Genomic DNA, 18,206 nt, shown 5'->3' on the forward strand with positions numbered 1-18,206 from the left:
TAGTAAACCATCATGCAAGCATCTAAAATACTTAATGATAGACGTTCTCGTAATCTATAAGTTCTCCATTGTCTTTTATTCAAATTCACAGAGCGTCAGATCAGCTAATTATCCAAAACAAACAAGTCACATCTCACAGCATGCCACCAACCAGCTAAGTTTTCATGTGAGGATAGAACCTTAAAAGTGAGACCCCTCCCCTATCAAATTTCGATCAAATCATCATTTCATTATCAAAGATAAGCGTGAAGAGACTGGACCCGCACAGTAAAGGCTCTACTTTTCTTGCTTGAGAAGAGTTCTTGGCCAGTCTTATGGGCCCCAATGACCCAAAATTCCACAGCCACCCCAAAAAGCCCCCATATCTCATCAACTGAACCTATTCATGGTGGTGGGTCCAATGAGTTAAATGTCTTTCCTAACTCCCTAGTCCCTCCAAAAGAATCATTTAGCTCCTCATGCCCAAATACGGGTATTATTTCATTTTCCATCTATAGCATTATGTCAAGAAAGGGAATCCCATTCTTTAGGGTTCTGATACCCTTCTTTTTTTCTTCTTTTTTTCTTACCAGGAAAATCTTAATACATGTTCAATTAGGGATTGTAAAGTTAGGAACAAAAAAGTGAATGGCCTGAGAGGAGCATGAATTTTCCTTAGTGTATTGAGTATAGTTGTTAAGACAACTATAGTTAATTCGGGATTCGAAGTAATACTTTTAGGATATGTTCAAAACATTGGAATAGAGAATGAGAATAATAAATTCATGCTATTTCTCATTCATTACTCCGTTTGGATTACTTAGTAGCAATAGGAATTCAAATCAAAAATTTATTTTCACAGAAACCAAAACCTACCCTTACCAAGATTTTATTCCTCTCTTCTACGTTGTATTGTGATTCACCTCCATTTTCATTCATATTCCCACATTTAGTTCTCTATACCAAACATGCCCATGGAGTTCATAACCGATAATATCTATAAAATCTTTTCTCAAATTATCTTCATAATAGTTAAAGCTTTTTCCCTCTGACAAGTAATTGCTAACAATGTTAGATAGTAAGATGACTACTATTTTTCCCAAGTTTATAACTGATATTATCAAACAATATGCATAAATATACATAAAATCATATAACATGCATTAATTGAATCTGAGTGTCCTTACTATAGGGTTCATCTCCATGTAAGTTACATAAAACTTAACAATCCAAAGCCAACCCAACTCAAAGCGAGGACTCAAACCTTAGGCTAGTGCAAGGGTCCAGGTCAACAGCATTGCAGTTCCCTTCAAACCCTGCTACTCGTCCTTCCAACTTTCATCAACATATAAACTGCAAGTACGTGCTAAGCAACTTAAGGCCAACCCTGGCATGAAGAAAATCAGAAAACAAGTCACCTTCTAACATATTATTGCTCAAGCAAATATTAAAAGTTCAAAAGTGAAATGGGTGTAACTTCACCTAGACACACCAGTGTCATAAAGGAGAGAGACCAACATATCGAATATGTGAATGTCAAATCCAACATGATAGCAACCACAGCTCAGCCATAGCACCACAAACCTTGAAAGAACCCAAACTTTTTTGGCTACTGAATGAAGCATCTGGAGATTAAGAACTATTTGAGAGTTTTCAAGGAGCTTGCTACTTAGGCTCATTCACACATCCAAAGCACCATACAAGACAAGCTTCTTTCAACCAATGTAAATAACAAGCTTCCATTAATATCTCCAAGTGTATGGATATATAAAGGTTACAAACTTAATTATGTATGAACTTGTTAACATCAGTCTTCAATTATATTTTATACATCAATAAAACATTCAAAATGTGTAAATTGTCACTCCTGCTGCTTGCTCACGTCCCATTTCCCATTTTGCTTGTGCTTTACCTATTGGCTATTTCCCACCTTTGCTGTAGCTATCTCGTAGTGTAACCGTACGATTGAAGACAAGTTTTTCAGAAGTGGAGTCCTTATCTACCACAAAATAACCTGAAACAAAAAGTTAAATAATCACACTTGAAAGCAAAATTATGATATTTAATTACTTTGATTTTCAAAGAAGAAATATATTCAAATTTATACATAATAGAAGTTTGGGGCGGTCATAGCAAAAGTTGATTAGAGGCAATTCAAAAAACAGAAAGGGAAATTTAGTTCCCAAATAACAACATTGATGTGCACGCAACACCCTAAAAAAGTAATTGATTGACAAAGGGAAGTCTGTGAAAATGATTTTAGTACTCCCTTTCTATTAATTAGTAAAAAGATTGATGATGAAAAAAACAGAAATTATTAACAATAACAATTCTGCAAAAGTTGGTTGAAAGTGATCATTCTTTCTAATCTTTAAAAACAAAAATCGATCCTCCTCTCCAAAAAGTTATATTCTGCAAGTTTATTCTCTGAGATGTTTCAATTTTTTTGTCAATTTAAGAACAATTCTCTAGAAATATTTCAAATCAATCCTTTCCTCCCAAAGTCTAGCCCCCCAACCTTCTTTGAAAATTGAATAACCATTTGACAACTTTACTTTGTAGCAAGACTCAACAAATAAATAACAACCTGAAGAATATTCCAAAGCCAGTATCCAATACAGAAAACATCACTCTGATGATTTTCATGGATTACATTGAACATTGGGTCTACTATTTTTTGTACTGCAATAAAGGGTAAAATGCCCAAAAAAAATTGTAAATGAAATAAACTAATGGTACACTTAATGCAGGGGTTTGGGGGAAAGAGTTCTCAAGTACTGATGCAATAACATTGAACTTCCAGCACTAAAGATTTTCTTGAGTCACAAAATGAGATTAAAAGATCAAGGAAGACCACAAAAAAGATCAAGGTTTCTAGGCATTCGTTTCTAAGCAATTTAGGTTCCCAAGCAATCTCAACTTGAGGGCATGTAATCACACCTTTCAAGAAGTTTATTACTCACTAAAAACTTTCATAAATCCTATTTGACGAATTTGAAAAATATATTTCCTAATTGAATTAGAAGCCAAAATAAATAGATATTTAACTAAGAAAACAATGAAAAAGAAAAAATAAAAAAATAAAAAATAACTCTGGGTTGCTAGTTTAGCTCATTTGAAAATTACTAAACTGCAAAAGATGCTTCCAAGTTGTTTTCCATCAAGTACATATAAACCAAACATTATAACTTTGCATTTAGGTAGTTTCCTCTTAGGGTTGAATAGATGAGAGTTCTAAGCATAACCTCTGAGGTTTTTTAACCTAACAAAGGAGTTAGAATTTCATATTGAGGTATGATAAACATTTTTCATGCTGGTGCAGAAGTTCAAGCACATATTTTCATTTATCCTAAGCACCTCTATATCAGGCCATTCACACTTATGAGTAATTTAGGAGTGTTCTAGTTCATGGTCTCTGGTGTTCTCCCTGTTTAAGAGTGTCATAGGTTCTTCTCTCAGCACCTAGAGACATCCTACACTGTTGGCACAATAGTTTCATGGATCAGAAATGCAAGGTGGGGTGTAAACTGGCTCCTTTAACTTTGTTTTGGATAATATGGAAAGAGAGGAGGAGATCCTTTGATCCTTCGAAGCAGTCAATGTGGGTTGTGAAGAACATGTTGCTTAAAACTCTTTTTGTGGGCTAAAAGTTTAGCAGTGGAGATCATTTCTTTGTTAATGGTTTAGGGCTGTGTTGAAGCTGCTGGTTCATGGTTTTCTTTTCACTTCATAAGCATTCTGTGCCTTATATACTCCCTTTATATTCGGGTCGCACCCCTCTTTTAGGCACTTACAATCTTTGCTTTGCCAGCTATAAAAGGATTCAAAATCTTTTCTTCTTATTTTATAAACCTTGTGTGCCTTATATACTTCTTCTCTACACAAAAACTCACATACAATCTTGCCTATCAAAACAAAATAAACACTAAAAGAGGGTTCAAAATTTACCAAGCCTTTCAAACTGAAATCTGTCCCCAACTGCAGCAGTTCGAAGTGAAGGCACAGCATATGCTCCAGGTATCACCACTTTGGACTCCGGGTTCAGATCAGCAAGCCAATTGTCAAGTTCAGCAGGATTCTGATATAATTTCAGAGAATGGGTAAAAACTCTGATGCTTCCAGTAAATGAGAAAAAAATAAATTTACTCTCAGAAAGGGAAGTGATTATCAACCTCAGAAAGGAAGAGTTTGTCAAACAGCCTCACTTCAACCTTAAGTGGATCAATCCCAGGAGAAGGTTCTGCAACCCAGTGAAGAACTCCCTGCATAAAATAAAGAAATAGAACAACACATAACCACAATAAAAATTTGGAACTTTGAATGTGTCAACAATTTTAAAATAACTGAAAATTCAGCATAAAGAAAAACCTTTGGCTTTGTCTTCTTTGAAGGATCAAATTCAGCCCAGACCTCAACAACAGTTTCTTTATCATCACTGAGGATAACTTCTGTGCACTTTATAGGGAAAGCATATCTGCGTGCATGAAGAAAATTCTCAATCTTCTGCTTTCTTATACTCAAGTAGATTGGAAATACAAATTTAAACTATAGATACCTGAGCAGGACAGATTTACCAGGAGCAAGCCCATAGTAATCTTTCGAATCTTTCATCCGAAAATCAGTGTGCTCAATGTACACAATATTAGAAAATGGAACCTAAAGGAAGGGGAGAAAAATGCAAAATCACTCAGAAATCCAACACTAACAGCAATATTTGATATAGGATCAGAACAGTATAGTGATCAAAATTGGAAAATAGCTTATCACAAACTAAGTAATTTTGTAACATCTATTTATAAAATTTTATAAAATTAAATAAATCAAAATCCAACTAAGAAACCTGGAGTCTAAATTATTTCAAAATTTATAAAACAGAGCTAAAAAAGAAATGTTCAATAGAAATTAACTTGTTTTTTTAATAGAAGAAAAAAAATCTTGCAATTGATTCAAACTACACAAATCAGTGTTTTCCCTCAAAGAAAATAGAGCTGCAATGTTAACTTAGAAATCCAAACCTTGTAAAAGGAAGACGAATCTTCTATTTGAGCATCAGGCCATTTCTTTGCATCAAGATCCATCGTTGAACCAACTTCAAGGTTGGTAATAACAACCTGGAACCAGAGAAAGAATCCGTTGAGCACTAATAAAATGATTAGTGAACACAACTTCAAATGAGAGATGCACCTTAAGTGGATGTAGCACAACCATCATGCGAGGTGCTGTTTTGTTTAGTTCTTCTCTTATATGAAACTCAAGGCGGTCCAAACGTATCATACTACTATCACTGTGGCAAAAGGTAGCATTAATATCTATGACAAAAGCACATGTGGCATGATAAAATTTGATATTTTTTGAACTTCTGAATAAACACCACAAGGAATATGTCAACCTTCTAGTGATTCCAATTCCTCGAACAAAAGCATTTATGGAGGTCGAAGTCACCCCTCTACGTCGTAAACCAGCTAATGTCATAAGACGAGGGTCATCCCAACCATCAACCCACCTTTCTGTCACCAAACGGTTCAACTACAAACAACAATGCTAGTCACAAACAATGGAAAAAAACATTTGCATGCAAGGGAATACATGTTTTCAAGCTTTTCATGCACAAGTGTTAAATACTTTGGCTCACCTTACGCTTTGACATCACTGTGTTAGTGACATTCAACCGTGAGTATTCCCAGACATAAGGTTGGTAAAGGCCAAGTGCATCTATCAACCAGTAGTATGAAGCACGGCGTGTTTCAAATTCAAGTGTACATAGCTGCATAAAATACACCGAAAGTTGAATAAATGACGTCATATTACAAGTTCATTCAAATGCAAACTCAAAAGGAGCTTCACAAAATTGATTGTCAAGAATGTAATCGAGGTTATAGAGGGACTGCCTAACACATGAGTGTCAGTTTTGCACAAAATTCAGATATGGAATTTAGAGTTCGATTTTTGCAAGGAGATCAACTCATGAAACAAAAACAATCTAAGATCTGACCTCATAAGCCTAGGTCATTAATTGATCAGCCTGCACCCAAAGGAGCAGCTCAAGAGTGGAGATACTCACCTATCATATATTTCATTCAGTACAATAATGAAGGCTAACCAGCAATTTTTATAATCCAAATTGTTGACAAAATTGTAGAAGGTATTCAATCTATAAGACAAAAATACACCTAAAAATTTTAGAAAATGGAAAATTTTAAAATATACAAAAAAAAATGAAAAAAAGAAAAGAAAAAGAAATTGTACTTGTTAAACAAAGTCTCAATCTGACACAGTAATAATGAGAAGGTTCTCTTTTTTGTGTGTGTGGATAAGAACAAAAAAAAATGTAATTTGAATAAAACATGTTCATAAAATATATAAAAAAAAATCCTAATACTAAATATAAAGCCCAGGAACCACAGTTAGCAGTTAGCAGGACCTCAAAACCTGAAAACCTCACATAAGGTAGAAGCAAGGATGAAAATATCAGTAATCACGGATATATCGGTACTTCGATTTTACGGATATATCGGAGATATATCGGCGGATATTTTGGAAAAAAATATTGGTGCTTAAAATTGTTAAAAACTCATGAAAATGTAAAGAAAACATCATAATAATATAATTAGAAGTATAATAGACATTTTAAAGTTATTTTATTGAAAATTTTGATATATGTATAACATGATTTATCATATTTGATAATAATATTGTATGCATCGATAAAAATATGAATTTTATAAGTGTACATTTATTATTAAATTACATATAATATTATGATATTTGATTACAATATGTCTAATTTTAAAATATATATTAATATTAAAATATGATCCATTTAATTCAATTGTATTAAACAATATAAAATAAATTATAATATATATAATTTTTTAATATTTAATTAATTATTAATGATATTAAAAACATTATGAAGAAAATTATATAATTTTTATATTTTTGGTAATTAATTAAAAGAAAATTTTGCTTTTAATTATAAAATAATTATAATTAATTTGCTCTTTAAAATATTCTTTTAACATTTTCTTTATATAAGGACTTTAAGTATATATATGTTTAATGCACTTTATATCATAAGGGCGAGTTAGCCCAGATGGCAAGAACGCTGAACCCCAAACCTTTTGGTTTGGGGTTCAAATCCCCTCGGCAGTAATTTGTTTGGGGAGGTGCACTGTAGCGGGACACTGTAGCACATTTGACTTTCACTGTAGCGCGTTGACTCCGTTGACCCACGTTGACCAGGCGATATATCGAGGAAAAATCGCCGATATATCGCGATAAATCGCCGATTTCTCGAGATTTATCCCGAAAAATCGTCTGGCCGATATTTCTGCAAGAAAAATCGTGTCGATACCCTTCGACACACGATATTTCGGCGATATATCGCCGAAATATCGCGACATTTTCCTCCTTGGGTAGAAGTAGGGAAGCTCACGTTTGAGTACATTGATCCAAAAGGAACAATAATGAAAATTGTGGTATAAGCCTGTCCATTCTATTTCACACTAAACACAAATATGGTTCAGTTATGAAGCCCTTCCACCTATTTGATCAAGTAAAAGAATCCAAACAAAAGTCACAAACTATACTTGAAAGGAAACTCTATTTGAAAACACTAATTTCTACACCTAACAATATATGAGGATGGGGATGGCACGGGCAATACCTGCAATGCATGATAAAATATGTTCTTTGTATAAAGAATGGTCACAAAACTGCAAATAGTGCTCCAGGAAGGAAATCCAGAAACTTTAAGAGAAGAAAAGTTTCGTTTCCAGGATTTTATTCACCAAATATAATGCTTATGTATTCGATTGTTTTTGGTTTTTCCCCCCTTTCTAAACCACTTGTATTTCAAGGCCATGAGGTCAAAAATGTTAAAACTCAGTTAACTAAAAATCTTCAACACTGAGATGGTAACCAGGACTTACTACAGTAAGCCAACAGTAGGTGATGCTGATCATGGCATTTTGAGCCACATTTTAGAAAGAACGAGAACAAACAATTGAATGGACAAGGAAATTCTTCTAATAGTAAACAATTCCTAGTCCCTAACTTTTGGGATAGACTTCTTACAATTGAGAAGCTAGTATAACCACTCTACAATAAAAATCATCCACTAGACCAAAAGAAAATGCTTATTAGAAACAAACTTACCAACCCTACTTCATCTAGTCAAGATGTCATATATTATCAGTGTTAGAATTGTAGCCCACATCAACTTGATATACATAGTTGGCTCATTGTCACCTATTAGCTTAAGCTCAGGTCAATTGGAAGTCTAATGTAATAGTAGAGCCTTGTTTTTGGGGAGGTGATGATTTCAACCTCATTGTTTGTTTAATTCCACCATTTATTGAGCTCATATGCAAACCTAGAGAACAGGCGGACCTATGTTTCTTGATTTTAATAGGAGTCCTTGCAAGCAGTGTAAAACAAGGTGTCAAGTCTAACAGCTTAAACTCTTAGGTCAATCAGTGGCTTAGGAATCAGCATAGGACAAGTAAAAAATAGTAAATAATACCAAAATTTTCATATCTGAGCCTATCCAGATATTGCTAATATATAATCAAGATCGATGTGTTAATGGTTTCTTTGAAAACCAGACTTGAATGGATTTGCTTTCAATATATAGAAATACAAGAATAGGCATACTATACAGCAATGGAAATGCAAACATGAGAAACATCTTGAAATATACAAGAAAAATCTTAGTAACAGAAGGAAACTTATCAAAGCAAGGAACATACCGAATGTGTAATATTTTCAAGAGAATCCACAATGCAATGAGAATAATCATAACTTGGATAAATACACCACTTGTCCCCTGAATGTGGATGAGGGGTAAACTGGACGAATAACAAAAATGTCAAACCCTTGAATAAAGAGTAGTACCTTGAATGTGAGCTACAACATGTTCAAAGGTTAGCACTTGCCTTGATACGATATGCAATGAGATCATACATATTATAATTATCACTCTGCATGTCTTGCTTCATTCTGAGTGTCGCTTTCCCTTCTTCAATCATTCCCCGTCTCATTTGATCAAAAAGTTCCAACGATTCTGCAATTGGTCTATCCCTCCAAGGACTGTTCATCTTCTTTTCCCTGTACTCTTTTATTTCTTCAGGAGTCTAGAAATGATATTTATTCCCATTAGTAATCTTCAGTTAAACCAATACCAATGAATACGAGGTAAACATGCTAAGACTAAAAAATTTCACTTTCACATGCACCATTCTAATTCACATAAAAAATTGGAAATAACTCCACCACAACTTGGCTACATCATATCATGCAGTTATCATTATCAACCCATGCCAGATAAAGGTAGGGACTGGGCTCAAGAAATAGCATTAACTGAGCCCATGGCAAATTGTAATTTCTTGTACACCAATCTCATTTGTATCATGAATTGGAAAGTAGATAACTCCCCAATTTGATAGTATTGACTAACAAAGTGGGAACCAATCTATGTTTCATATGAAATTAGTGGTTAGGCCCAAGAGTAAAGACTTGATGCTTCAGACTGAATTAATTGGAAGCAAGAGGAAAATATTTAAAAAATAAAGAAAATAAAAACAGAAAAAAGCTATAAACGGGCAAGTTTTCTTTAAACTTCCAGAAAAATGATTTCGAGAGTTTAGACTCATAATAAAAAATCAACCTGATGATCAACATAGGCATGATTCCTTCGTATTAGCTCCACTGCTAGATCATACAAATCTTGGAAATAATCACTGGTGTAAGTAACCTGCACAATTTGAGAAATATCAAATGTTGTCTTGACAATTCATAGTGCACCAATAAGGACTGAAAATGGCACCTTGAAAGGTTCCCAACCCATCCACCGGACAATTTCGTCAATATGATCAATATATTCTTTCTTTTCAGCTTCAGGGTTTGTGTCATCATACCTAGCAGTGGAAAAGTCACAAACAAAAGCAATTTAAAATTTCTTTACTAATTTAGGCCCAGATTTCAAATGGAGTTCATTCAACTTTTAAATTTATAGACTTGAGTGACCTTGTTTGTGGCACAAGGCAAGAAACAGCAGTCAGTTCCCATGTTTAAACTTATATATTAGAGAGATATCCTGGGGATAGGACTTGTTATAAGTTGATAAACCATAGAAGTATTAAGCTAAGAAAAAACTTAACTGAAAGTGTAATCAAATTGATTAAAGTCTGCATCTGATGGAATCAAAAAAATATGTATTACACCACCAACCATTCCTTCAAAATGGTTGTTGACTGAAAACCATTGTCCTAAACCATATTAAAGCATGATCAGCCCATCCTAACAGTTACAGTTAAGTCTGTTCCATCATAATACAATTATGAAAGAGGGAATTTTAAGTGTACATTTAGTTTGACACTAGAGTACTCAGTCCCATAATGTGTAAACTACAATCATAAGTGCAACTGTGCAAGGCTCCTGGCTATGATGCCCCAAAGTTACTCCCAGTGTTCATGATTGTTTCAGTTCTTGGTCTTCATCATTTCCTAGTTTCTAGATGATACATCCCCCTTTTATACTCTTCCTTTCATTCAATAAATTTCATTTCTCATGACAATTGGGAGATATGATATCTCTGCATCTAGAGTACCTCTCTAGTGGTGGATTATGCTTTTTATAAGCAACGATATTATATCAAACCAGGGAAGAAAACACAGAGGGGGACAAAGTGACCCACCTAAGCATACGCAAGACTTCAATGAAATAAATACAGGTCACCCCCAAAAGTGGCCCTACCACACCATAGCAAACCGATCATCAATGACTTCATAAAGGAAAAAAAAATCCCCCATAATAAATCATATCCTGGTAAGCTCCACTAGCCAAGAAGAACACTTCACGATTTCCCATCCAATCAATCCAAAGAAATGACACTAGCATAATGGTCTGTCCAATGATGTAGTCATACCTCCATCTGTTTTTCTAGCCTAAGAATGATTTATTTAGATTAGGGCTGCAACTTGGGCGGGTTGGTTAGGTTGATGGCTAACCCAAGCCCAACCCAAATTAAGAAACAATCAAATCAAGATCAATCCAACCCAACCTCTAACCTAAGGCACTCGACCCAAGCCCAACCCAACCTCATTTTTCTAAATTCAAGTTGCACTCGGGTTAGTCGAGTTAAACTTGAATTGATCAGGTTAAACTTGGATTGATGGGGTTAGACTCAGGTTGTTTGGATTCATTAAGTTGCAAGATTCAAAATTCATCCATAATGGTTTTTAAAAAGCTTTTTTTATACATATTTATACCAAAATTTAAATAATAAATAACACAAAATTTCAATATAACAATAAAAAGGTAAAAATAAACTTATATATATCCTTTTTTAATTATAATTTGATATTTTTTCTTTAAAATCTAAAAAGAAAATAAATATTATCATATAGGATAATAAACATTATAAATATTATAAAAAATATTGAATCGGGTTCGATTTAGGCTTAGGTTGTCCGAACCTCGGCCCGAGCCCAACTCAAATTGAGCTTAGGTTGAGAAAACTTAACCCAAGCTCAACCCGAGTAATGAAAATGTTTGCTCAAGCCCGCCCAAACATCATGTTGGGTTCAGGTTGGGTTGAGCTAACCTGTCCAAGTTGTACCCCTAATTTAGATCGAATATCAATAGAATAGGAATATTAGAAGAGGCTGCCATGTGCATTGATGGTCTTTCAAACATGAAAATGATACTTATTAATAATCCTAATGATAATGATAATAAAAAATAAATAAAAAAACCACATAAAACAAAAATATCTAAATGCTGGAATAAGGGGAAATTTTTTCAAGGACACTGGTTCTTTGTTCCAAAACTTGAGCTTCTAGTTTAAAGATTTGAAATCAAAGAGCTTCTGTGAGATCTAAATGTCTTCACTGTTACAATAATATTTCTCCATATTTGCAGAACAATGCATTTGAAATAAGGAAAATAAATTAGGAAGACTAGAAAGATTCAAGACAAATCATATGCATCAGACACCAATAAAGTTAATAGCCTGCACATAAATAAAAGAAGATTATGAGAGCAATTCTTACCTCAGGTAGCAGCATCCATCCCGCTCTTTTGCCAGGCCAAAGCTAACAAACATTGCCTGTAAAATTGCCATTGGATTAAAGATTATTTTTGGTTCATCTTCATATAATTTATGACTACTAAAACAGATAATGAATCTAAAATTTTCATAATTAAATATAATGATTACCTTGGCATGACCAATATGCAGATACCCATTTGGCTCTGGTGGAAAGCGGGTAAAAACTCTCCCTCCTGTGGCTTTTAAATGTTTTTCAAGCATTTCCCTTGTGTTACAAACTCTCAACACCGGGCGATCACTAAAAAATATTTCAGTGTGAACCTGAGAATCCACTATGGAGTTAGGATGCAACTTAATCATGTTCTTATATATAGCTTCAAGTATGGTGGAGCTGAAAGAGTTGTATATATCATGAACTATAGCAACAAGGAAAGGAAAATAGTATTAAAATAAAGTTCACAAACTAACTTTGATCCTTATATTAAAATCTTATGGAGAATCAAAACTGATTGTTGGTCAATAAGTTTACTCAAAGTCTTAAAAAACATCCAATAATAAGCATGTGTTATTACTAAGACAATAACACATTAATAACTTAACAGAATACCAAGTGTTGGACACAATTGATGAGCAGAACTTCTGAAGTTCGGATATAATAGACCCTTCCACGAGCCATAGCAGCAACATAACAATAACCTCAACTTCTAGTTATACAGTTGAATCATTTGGAATTGCAAGCATATTAAAATAGAAAGTATTTTATAATGAAGAGGCTTAAAAAATCAATATGTCAGCAAAAATATGAGTACTGATGCAAAAACTGAAAACCAGGTAGTAGAGTACCTTAAAATTCTCCTCTGGCTGGGGGAATATCAAAAATGGATTAAGCTCTTCTTCAGATGTTGGTGGTGGATGAGTATCCACAGCAATTGACTGATCCCATGGAAGTGAAAAAGAGAGAAAAATCTCAATCTATCTATCTAGTTAAAAGGACAAGTATTCAAGAAACAAGAAAGTGAGTTCACCTCGCTTTTAGCTTGTTTTTCTTTCTTCTTTCTTGAAGGCTTTTCATCATCTGCTGCAGTCTTCTCACCAAGCAATCCGTATAATTTCACATCTATAAGTTGCTGTTCCAAAAACAGAGAAACGCCAAGGCAAGCAAAGAAGAATGATAGGACCATTGTTTTAAAACAATTTATTAATTCACAAACTTATTTCAGATATTGAGAACAATGTGCAAATAGCCACCTTCACAATCTTTGGATCAGCCCAAGGGTGACTCTTGCGAACATGCCCAAATAAATCACCAACTAGAAACAAGACAAAATGATTGATTATCAAATTCAGAATCCAGTAAGTGAGAGGGGAAGGAAAAAAGGAGTGAGCACAAAAAAATAAAATAAACGATAGAAAGAGAAGGAAAGAAAGAACTGCAAAAATCAGGCAAGAATATTATTCCAATCCCCATGGATTATTCCAGTGAACTACAGAGAAAAATGAATTTTACCATAGGACAACAATTGGAAATTAAGCCCACAGGAGCTTCACAAATATACCACAAGACTCAGAAGAAACACAAGTTCAATATTATGAATGCACAATTCCAAAGTCTATTAAGATGCAGTTCTCAAAGGTATCTGGCACTTATAACTGAAGGAGATGCGACCTTTAGCAAATGTTACAAGAGGATGAGGAGGACATGAGGTCCAAACATATATATATAATTAGAAAAAAAAAGGATAAAAAGACAATCCATCTCTTTGGGTTAACCTATTTTAGAGAATCTGAAACACTTTGAGGCGCTTTTAAATGAGAAGGATCACAATCATGGATGATTAAGATCCTTTATCATTTATATTTTTACATCCAACTGAACTTTAGACTATCAAGATCTTGAATCACCTATTTTAACTACATGATAATTGAAGCATTTGTAACTTTTCTAAACTAGTCTATAATTCAGAAGAGTAAATATGGCAACACCATAACAAATTACCAAAACAACTTCATCCATTTTCTGCAACTTAAACATTGCAAAAGGTAAGTCATTGTAAATTATCATGATGGCGTTTGCAATTTAAATTTTCTTATAAGGAAAGTGGACAAGTTACAAAACTCTCTCCCAATCTCATGTTAGATTTTCCTCCTGCTCAACATCCACTCAAATATGACAGGCAGACAATGCATATGGCAGTCCTCATGCCTCCCATCTCAGAATCACCAAGTCCAAGGTCACACACAGCTATGCTAATCCCTCGATTGGATAATTTGGCCCTTCAAAGAGAGCATTTCCAACTTCAATAGCATACAGCCCTTTAAGCCTTGAAGGTTCTAAGATCAATATTTTGACATCCCCACAAGCACCAAACATAAATTCAGTACCTAACTCCTATACCTATGACACAGAACATACAACCTTACAACTCAATTCAGTGCAACTATCTATGTAAAAAAATTTAATAACAATTCAAAGATTGCTGCAAATACTTACTAAATATGCAATAGTTTTGAAAGACAACCAGACATAGACATGAAAAAATTATACAATTGACTCCCTAGCTTCTTGATTTTTATATGGTTATCAAAGTTGTATTATACAGATGCAACTGCTAGATTTGATTGCAATAAAATATACAATATTATATATATAGGCACATCATTAGTTCATAGTCATTTTGCATTCTTTTTTTCTGATATTAATGAATTTATTAAATATTCAACCAGAAAATAATTAAATTAAATTAAATTAAATTAAATTAAAAAAAGACAGCCTTTTTATAGGAATTAAGGAACATGATAGTCTCAAATTTTATGCCCAACAAGGAACTTTATGACCAAGAAAACACTAACCATTTGTTTGGTAACGTTGCCCCAAAATCACATTCTTGTTCTCCTCAAAAATCTCATTAACGGTGCGTTCAATATCTTCAATAGGAACATCGATACCTGCTTGCAAGTACAATATATTTGTCAACTAATATTTCTCTAGATAGGAAATTGAGGAACTGGAGAAATGAAAGAAAAATTCAAACTAGCAGCAGGGAAATGGTGATGGCAGTAAATACAAAGTTTAAGCAAAAACGGCATATGGTTACCCAACTTGGGACTCCTATGCAGAAAATGCCAAAAAATAAATTGTAGAACACAAGCCAAGACCTCATGATAATAAATCTGACGTTAAACTTGAACAACTATTTATATATGATGTTCCATCAAGGGTTAAAGGAGGATTGAATTGCCATAGCAATGATGAAAATATTCCATATTTGCATGGACCTTTTACCATAACAGCTTATTCAAATCTATCAAAAATCCAGATTTTTCTTCATTTAAAAAGGAAAAGGAAGCAAAGGGATAGCTTTAAACATGTACAACTTAATTCCATATAAAGAAACAAGAAATTAAAGACATGTTAAACAAGGAAGAAGAATTAAACATACATGCAAATATATGTGTATAGTATAGTATAATAGCTTGCTAGCCATTTCCTAACAAATATCTCTCCCATTTAGCATAATCCAAATCATAAATATTTCTATTCATTTCTTCTATTCCCTTTCCCCCCTTCATTTCACACAAACCAAATGGATATTTAAATATAAGTTTTCCTTCTTTTCCCTGCAAATCCCAGGTTTAAAGCGTGATGAAAAAAAGGAACAAAAAGCAAAGTGAACCAGCATAGAAATAGAAACAGAAGATACAATTAATTTTTGGGTTTAAATTTAAAAATATATATATATATATATATATATATATATATATATGCATGTCAAAATTTAGGAATAGTAAATTTTTTTAGAAGGAAAATTAGGATAGATGTATTAGAATAAGCACCAAACGAAGAAAGGTGGGCACAACCCATTTACACAAAATCCATAGAGGCAGCACACAAATAGAGCAGAAAAGATAAGCCTAGCAAAATTTAGGAATAGTAAAATTTGAAAAATAAAAACTACACTTTCTCCCAGTATCAAGGTTTAGAACCTTGTTTGACTTTGTCAAGAGTGCACCAGGTTAGGATAATAACAGGAGTTCTAAAAATTCATGTTATGATTATGGAGATATGAAAAAGGTTGACAAAGGTAGCTGGGATTAGGTAAGACACTACACAAATTAAAATGAAATCAAAGTAAACTATAATAATGCTAATTATTAATTATTAGCAACACAAAAAACCCTTGAATCTCAGTAAAGTACCCAAGAAAAACAAAATCTTCCAAAATGAACTTTTATCCACCAAAATGTACAGATAACTAATCATGTTATCATACCAACACCACATGATTCTTCAAATTCTTTTAACTCAAAGTTCTCTGAACCAATGCTTGAATAAAATGAAAATGCTGCTTCTAACTGGGCTGGAGTTTTAATCTGCAAAAATAGAATTGCATAAGAATACTTCAACACCAAAATAGGATTTTGAGTTTGCAAAAGTATAACAGTATAAGACTATTTTATCACCAATTTAAGTTAAATCATCTCCCTTGGATTTCCAAAGAGATGTGATTAATTATAGAACCCAAGTGCAATACCAACTAATCATGTTAAATCATGAAAATAAAGATTAAATTCCTGCATAACATTTAAAATAGATAATTGTAAAAGAACATTGTAAATTAAGAGCCTATGAAGATTGTTCAAACCTTTGATGAGACAATATATTGCAAAAGAGTTGGACGATGCACAAGGGCATTTGCTGGAAATTTTGTAGCAACCTGTCACACAAAAGGTAAGCACTGGAGGACAGAGAGACAAGAACCTTTGGCAAGCATTATTTATTAGTCATTTCTACTGTAAATTTTCATCATAAGAAAAGGGAAAATTTTGATAAGTTTTGCTAAAACTAACTGAAGAAGATAAAGTTTCATAAAGCTTCCAGTTCTAGTTGCAAATGGAAAAGCTAGGAAAATATTTCCTTTCTCAGGTAAATGTTGCCAAACCGTTTTATTTCAAAATGTTTAATTAACTAACTGTGTACAGAAGATTTCCAACTGTACGATTGCATCCATTAGTGAGCGCTGCCTGAAAATAGAAAAGGGAAAAACATAAATATGAAATATGAAAACATACACACACATAAAGTGAGAAACAAGAATAATCTTAAACATAGAAGACGATCGAAGTTTGAATTTGGTCAGCCAGAAAAAGGATAAAGTGAAATAGGACGTTTTTTCAGTCGTTTAGCTGCTAAAAGACGAAACACGAAAAATAATTGTCCAATTCTTTGATGAGTTTAGTTATTTCCTCTCCAGGAAACAATACAACGGAGCAATGTCCTTTAACAATGGTTTCTTGGTAACCAAACAGAGGTCAACGAAAATTCTGAAACCAAATGCTGACTATTGACTTCAAATTAGCGATTGCATGCGATGAAAAAATTAGGTATTAAAAGTGGAGTACCTCGTGAATCACAGCCGTCAAATTTGCGGTGACCTTATTATTGGCGATGGTGTTCCTTGCAGTCCTCTCATCTAAACCAATCTTGAGAAACAGGTCCAGAGGCTTCTCTGAGTTGTCGTCCTCAACCACCATTTTTGGAACCCTAGGAAAACTAGAATCAGAAGGGCGTTAAGAAGGGAATGAAGAAGCGTTGCGCGTTTCCTCGGCAGAATATTTTCCTCGGATATGGATACTTAGAGATACTTAATTTTTAGTTATGGAAACATCTTTCCCTGGAGGCTGGAGAAGACTGAGGAATCTGATGCCAGCTTGCGTGGGAATGGAATCTGAATCTCCTTTGTCTTATTAAGGAAGTTGCGCCAATGGGACCCAGCTTAGCCCAGAGCCTGGACTCCGACTTTGCTTGGCTGACCCGGTGAAGCCTACTTGGAGAGGAAGTTACAACTTACATCTTACATGGCGGGCGTGAGTTTTGACCTTTGCTCATTCAATCTTCTAAATAACACTTTGACAGCCACCATTTTCAATGATAAGCAAAATCTAATTGTTTTTAGTATCAGGTCGCTACATAAATTTAAATTTTTGTTTTGTATTATTTAGATAGAGTCGACATTAATATAGAAGTTTCTTTTGGATTACACAGCATTGAACCTGTGGTATGCTCATTTGCTATTCCCTTTCCTGTTGATTTCAGTATTCGAAAACTTGCCTTCGAGTCCTTGTCGCCCATTTCAAAGAACTGTGGTCACAAAATTTAAAGCTCCAGGACAAGCAA

General features: G+C 33.8%; 1 protein-coding gene across 1 annotated transcript; it reads right to left on the reverse strand.

The window, feature by feature from the left end:
* Nucleotides 1-1,689: 1,689 nt before the first annotated feature.
* Nucleotides 1,690-17,905, reverse strand: LOC100245668 (tRNA-glutamine synthetase-like). Its single transcript, XM_002283600.4, has 23 exons — nt 17,432-17,905; nt 17,003-17,053; nt 16,675-16,746; nt 16,303-16,402; nt 14,882-14,977; nt 13,280-13,341; nt 13,057-13,158; nt 12,875-12,964; nt 12,200-12,352; nt 12,033-12,088; nt 9,806-9,896; nt 9,647-9,733; nt 8,916-9,113; nt 8,730-8,828; nt 5,612-5,743; nt 5,369-5,505; nt 5,164-5,263; nt 4,995-5,090; nt 4,535-4,635; nt 4,348-4,453; nt 4,152-4,241; nt 3,928-4,057; nt 1,690-1,993 (listed from the first exon to the last, which is right to left on the reverse strand). The coding sequence occupies exons 1-23, from the start codon at nt 17,561-17,563 to the stop codon at nt 1,899-1,901; spliced, it is 2,376 nt and encodes a 791-aa protein (XP_002283636.1). The 5' UTR covers nt 17,564-17,905; the 3' UTR covers nt 1,690-1,898.
* Between the last annotated feature and the right edge of the window lie 301 nt (nt 17,906-18,206).

Source organism: Vitis vinifera, chromosome 1 (assembly GCF_030704535.1).
Source record: "Vitis vinifera cultivar Pinot Noir 40024 chromosome 1, ASM3070453v1".
Taxonomy (NCBI): domain Eukaryota; kingdom Viridiplantae; phylum Streptophyta; class Magnoliopsida; order Vitales; family Vitaceae; genus Vitis; species Vitis vinifera.

Excerpts from the sequence above, each read along its gene's own strand:
- LOC100245668 (XM_002283600.4), bottom strand. The coding sequence starts at position 17,563 with ATGGTGGTTGAGGACGACAACTCAGAGAAGCCTCTGGACCTGTTTCTC. Across the intron at positions 12,089-12,199 it reads TGCATATTGGTCATGCCAAG|GCAATGTTTGTTAGCTTTGG; the intron begins GTAATCATTATA and ends GCAATTTTACAG. Across the intron at positions 9,114-9,646 it reads ATGCCTATGTTGATCATCAG|ACTCCTGAAGAAATAAAAGA; the intron begins GTTGATTTTTTA and ends TATCATTTCTAG.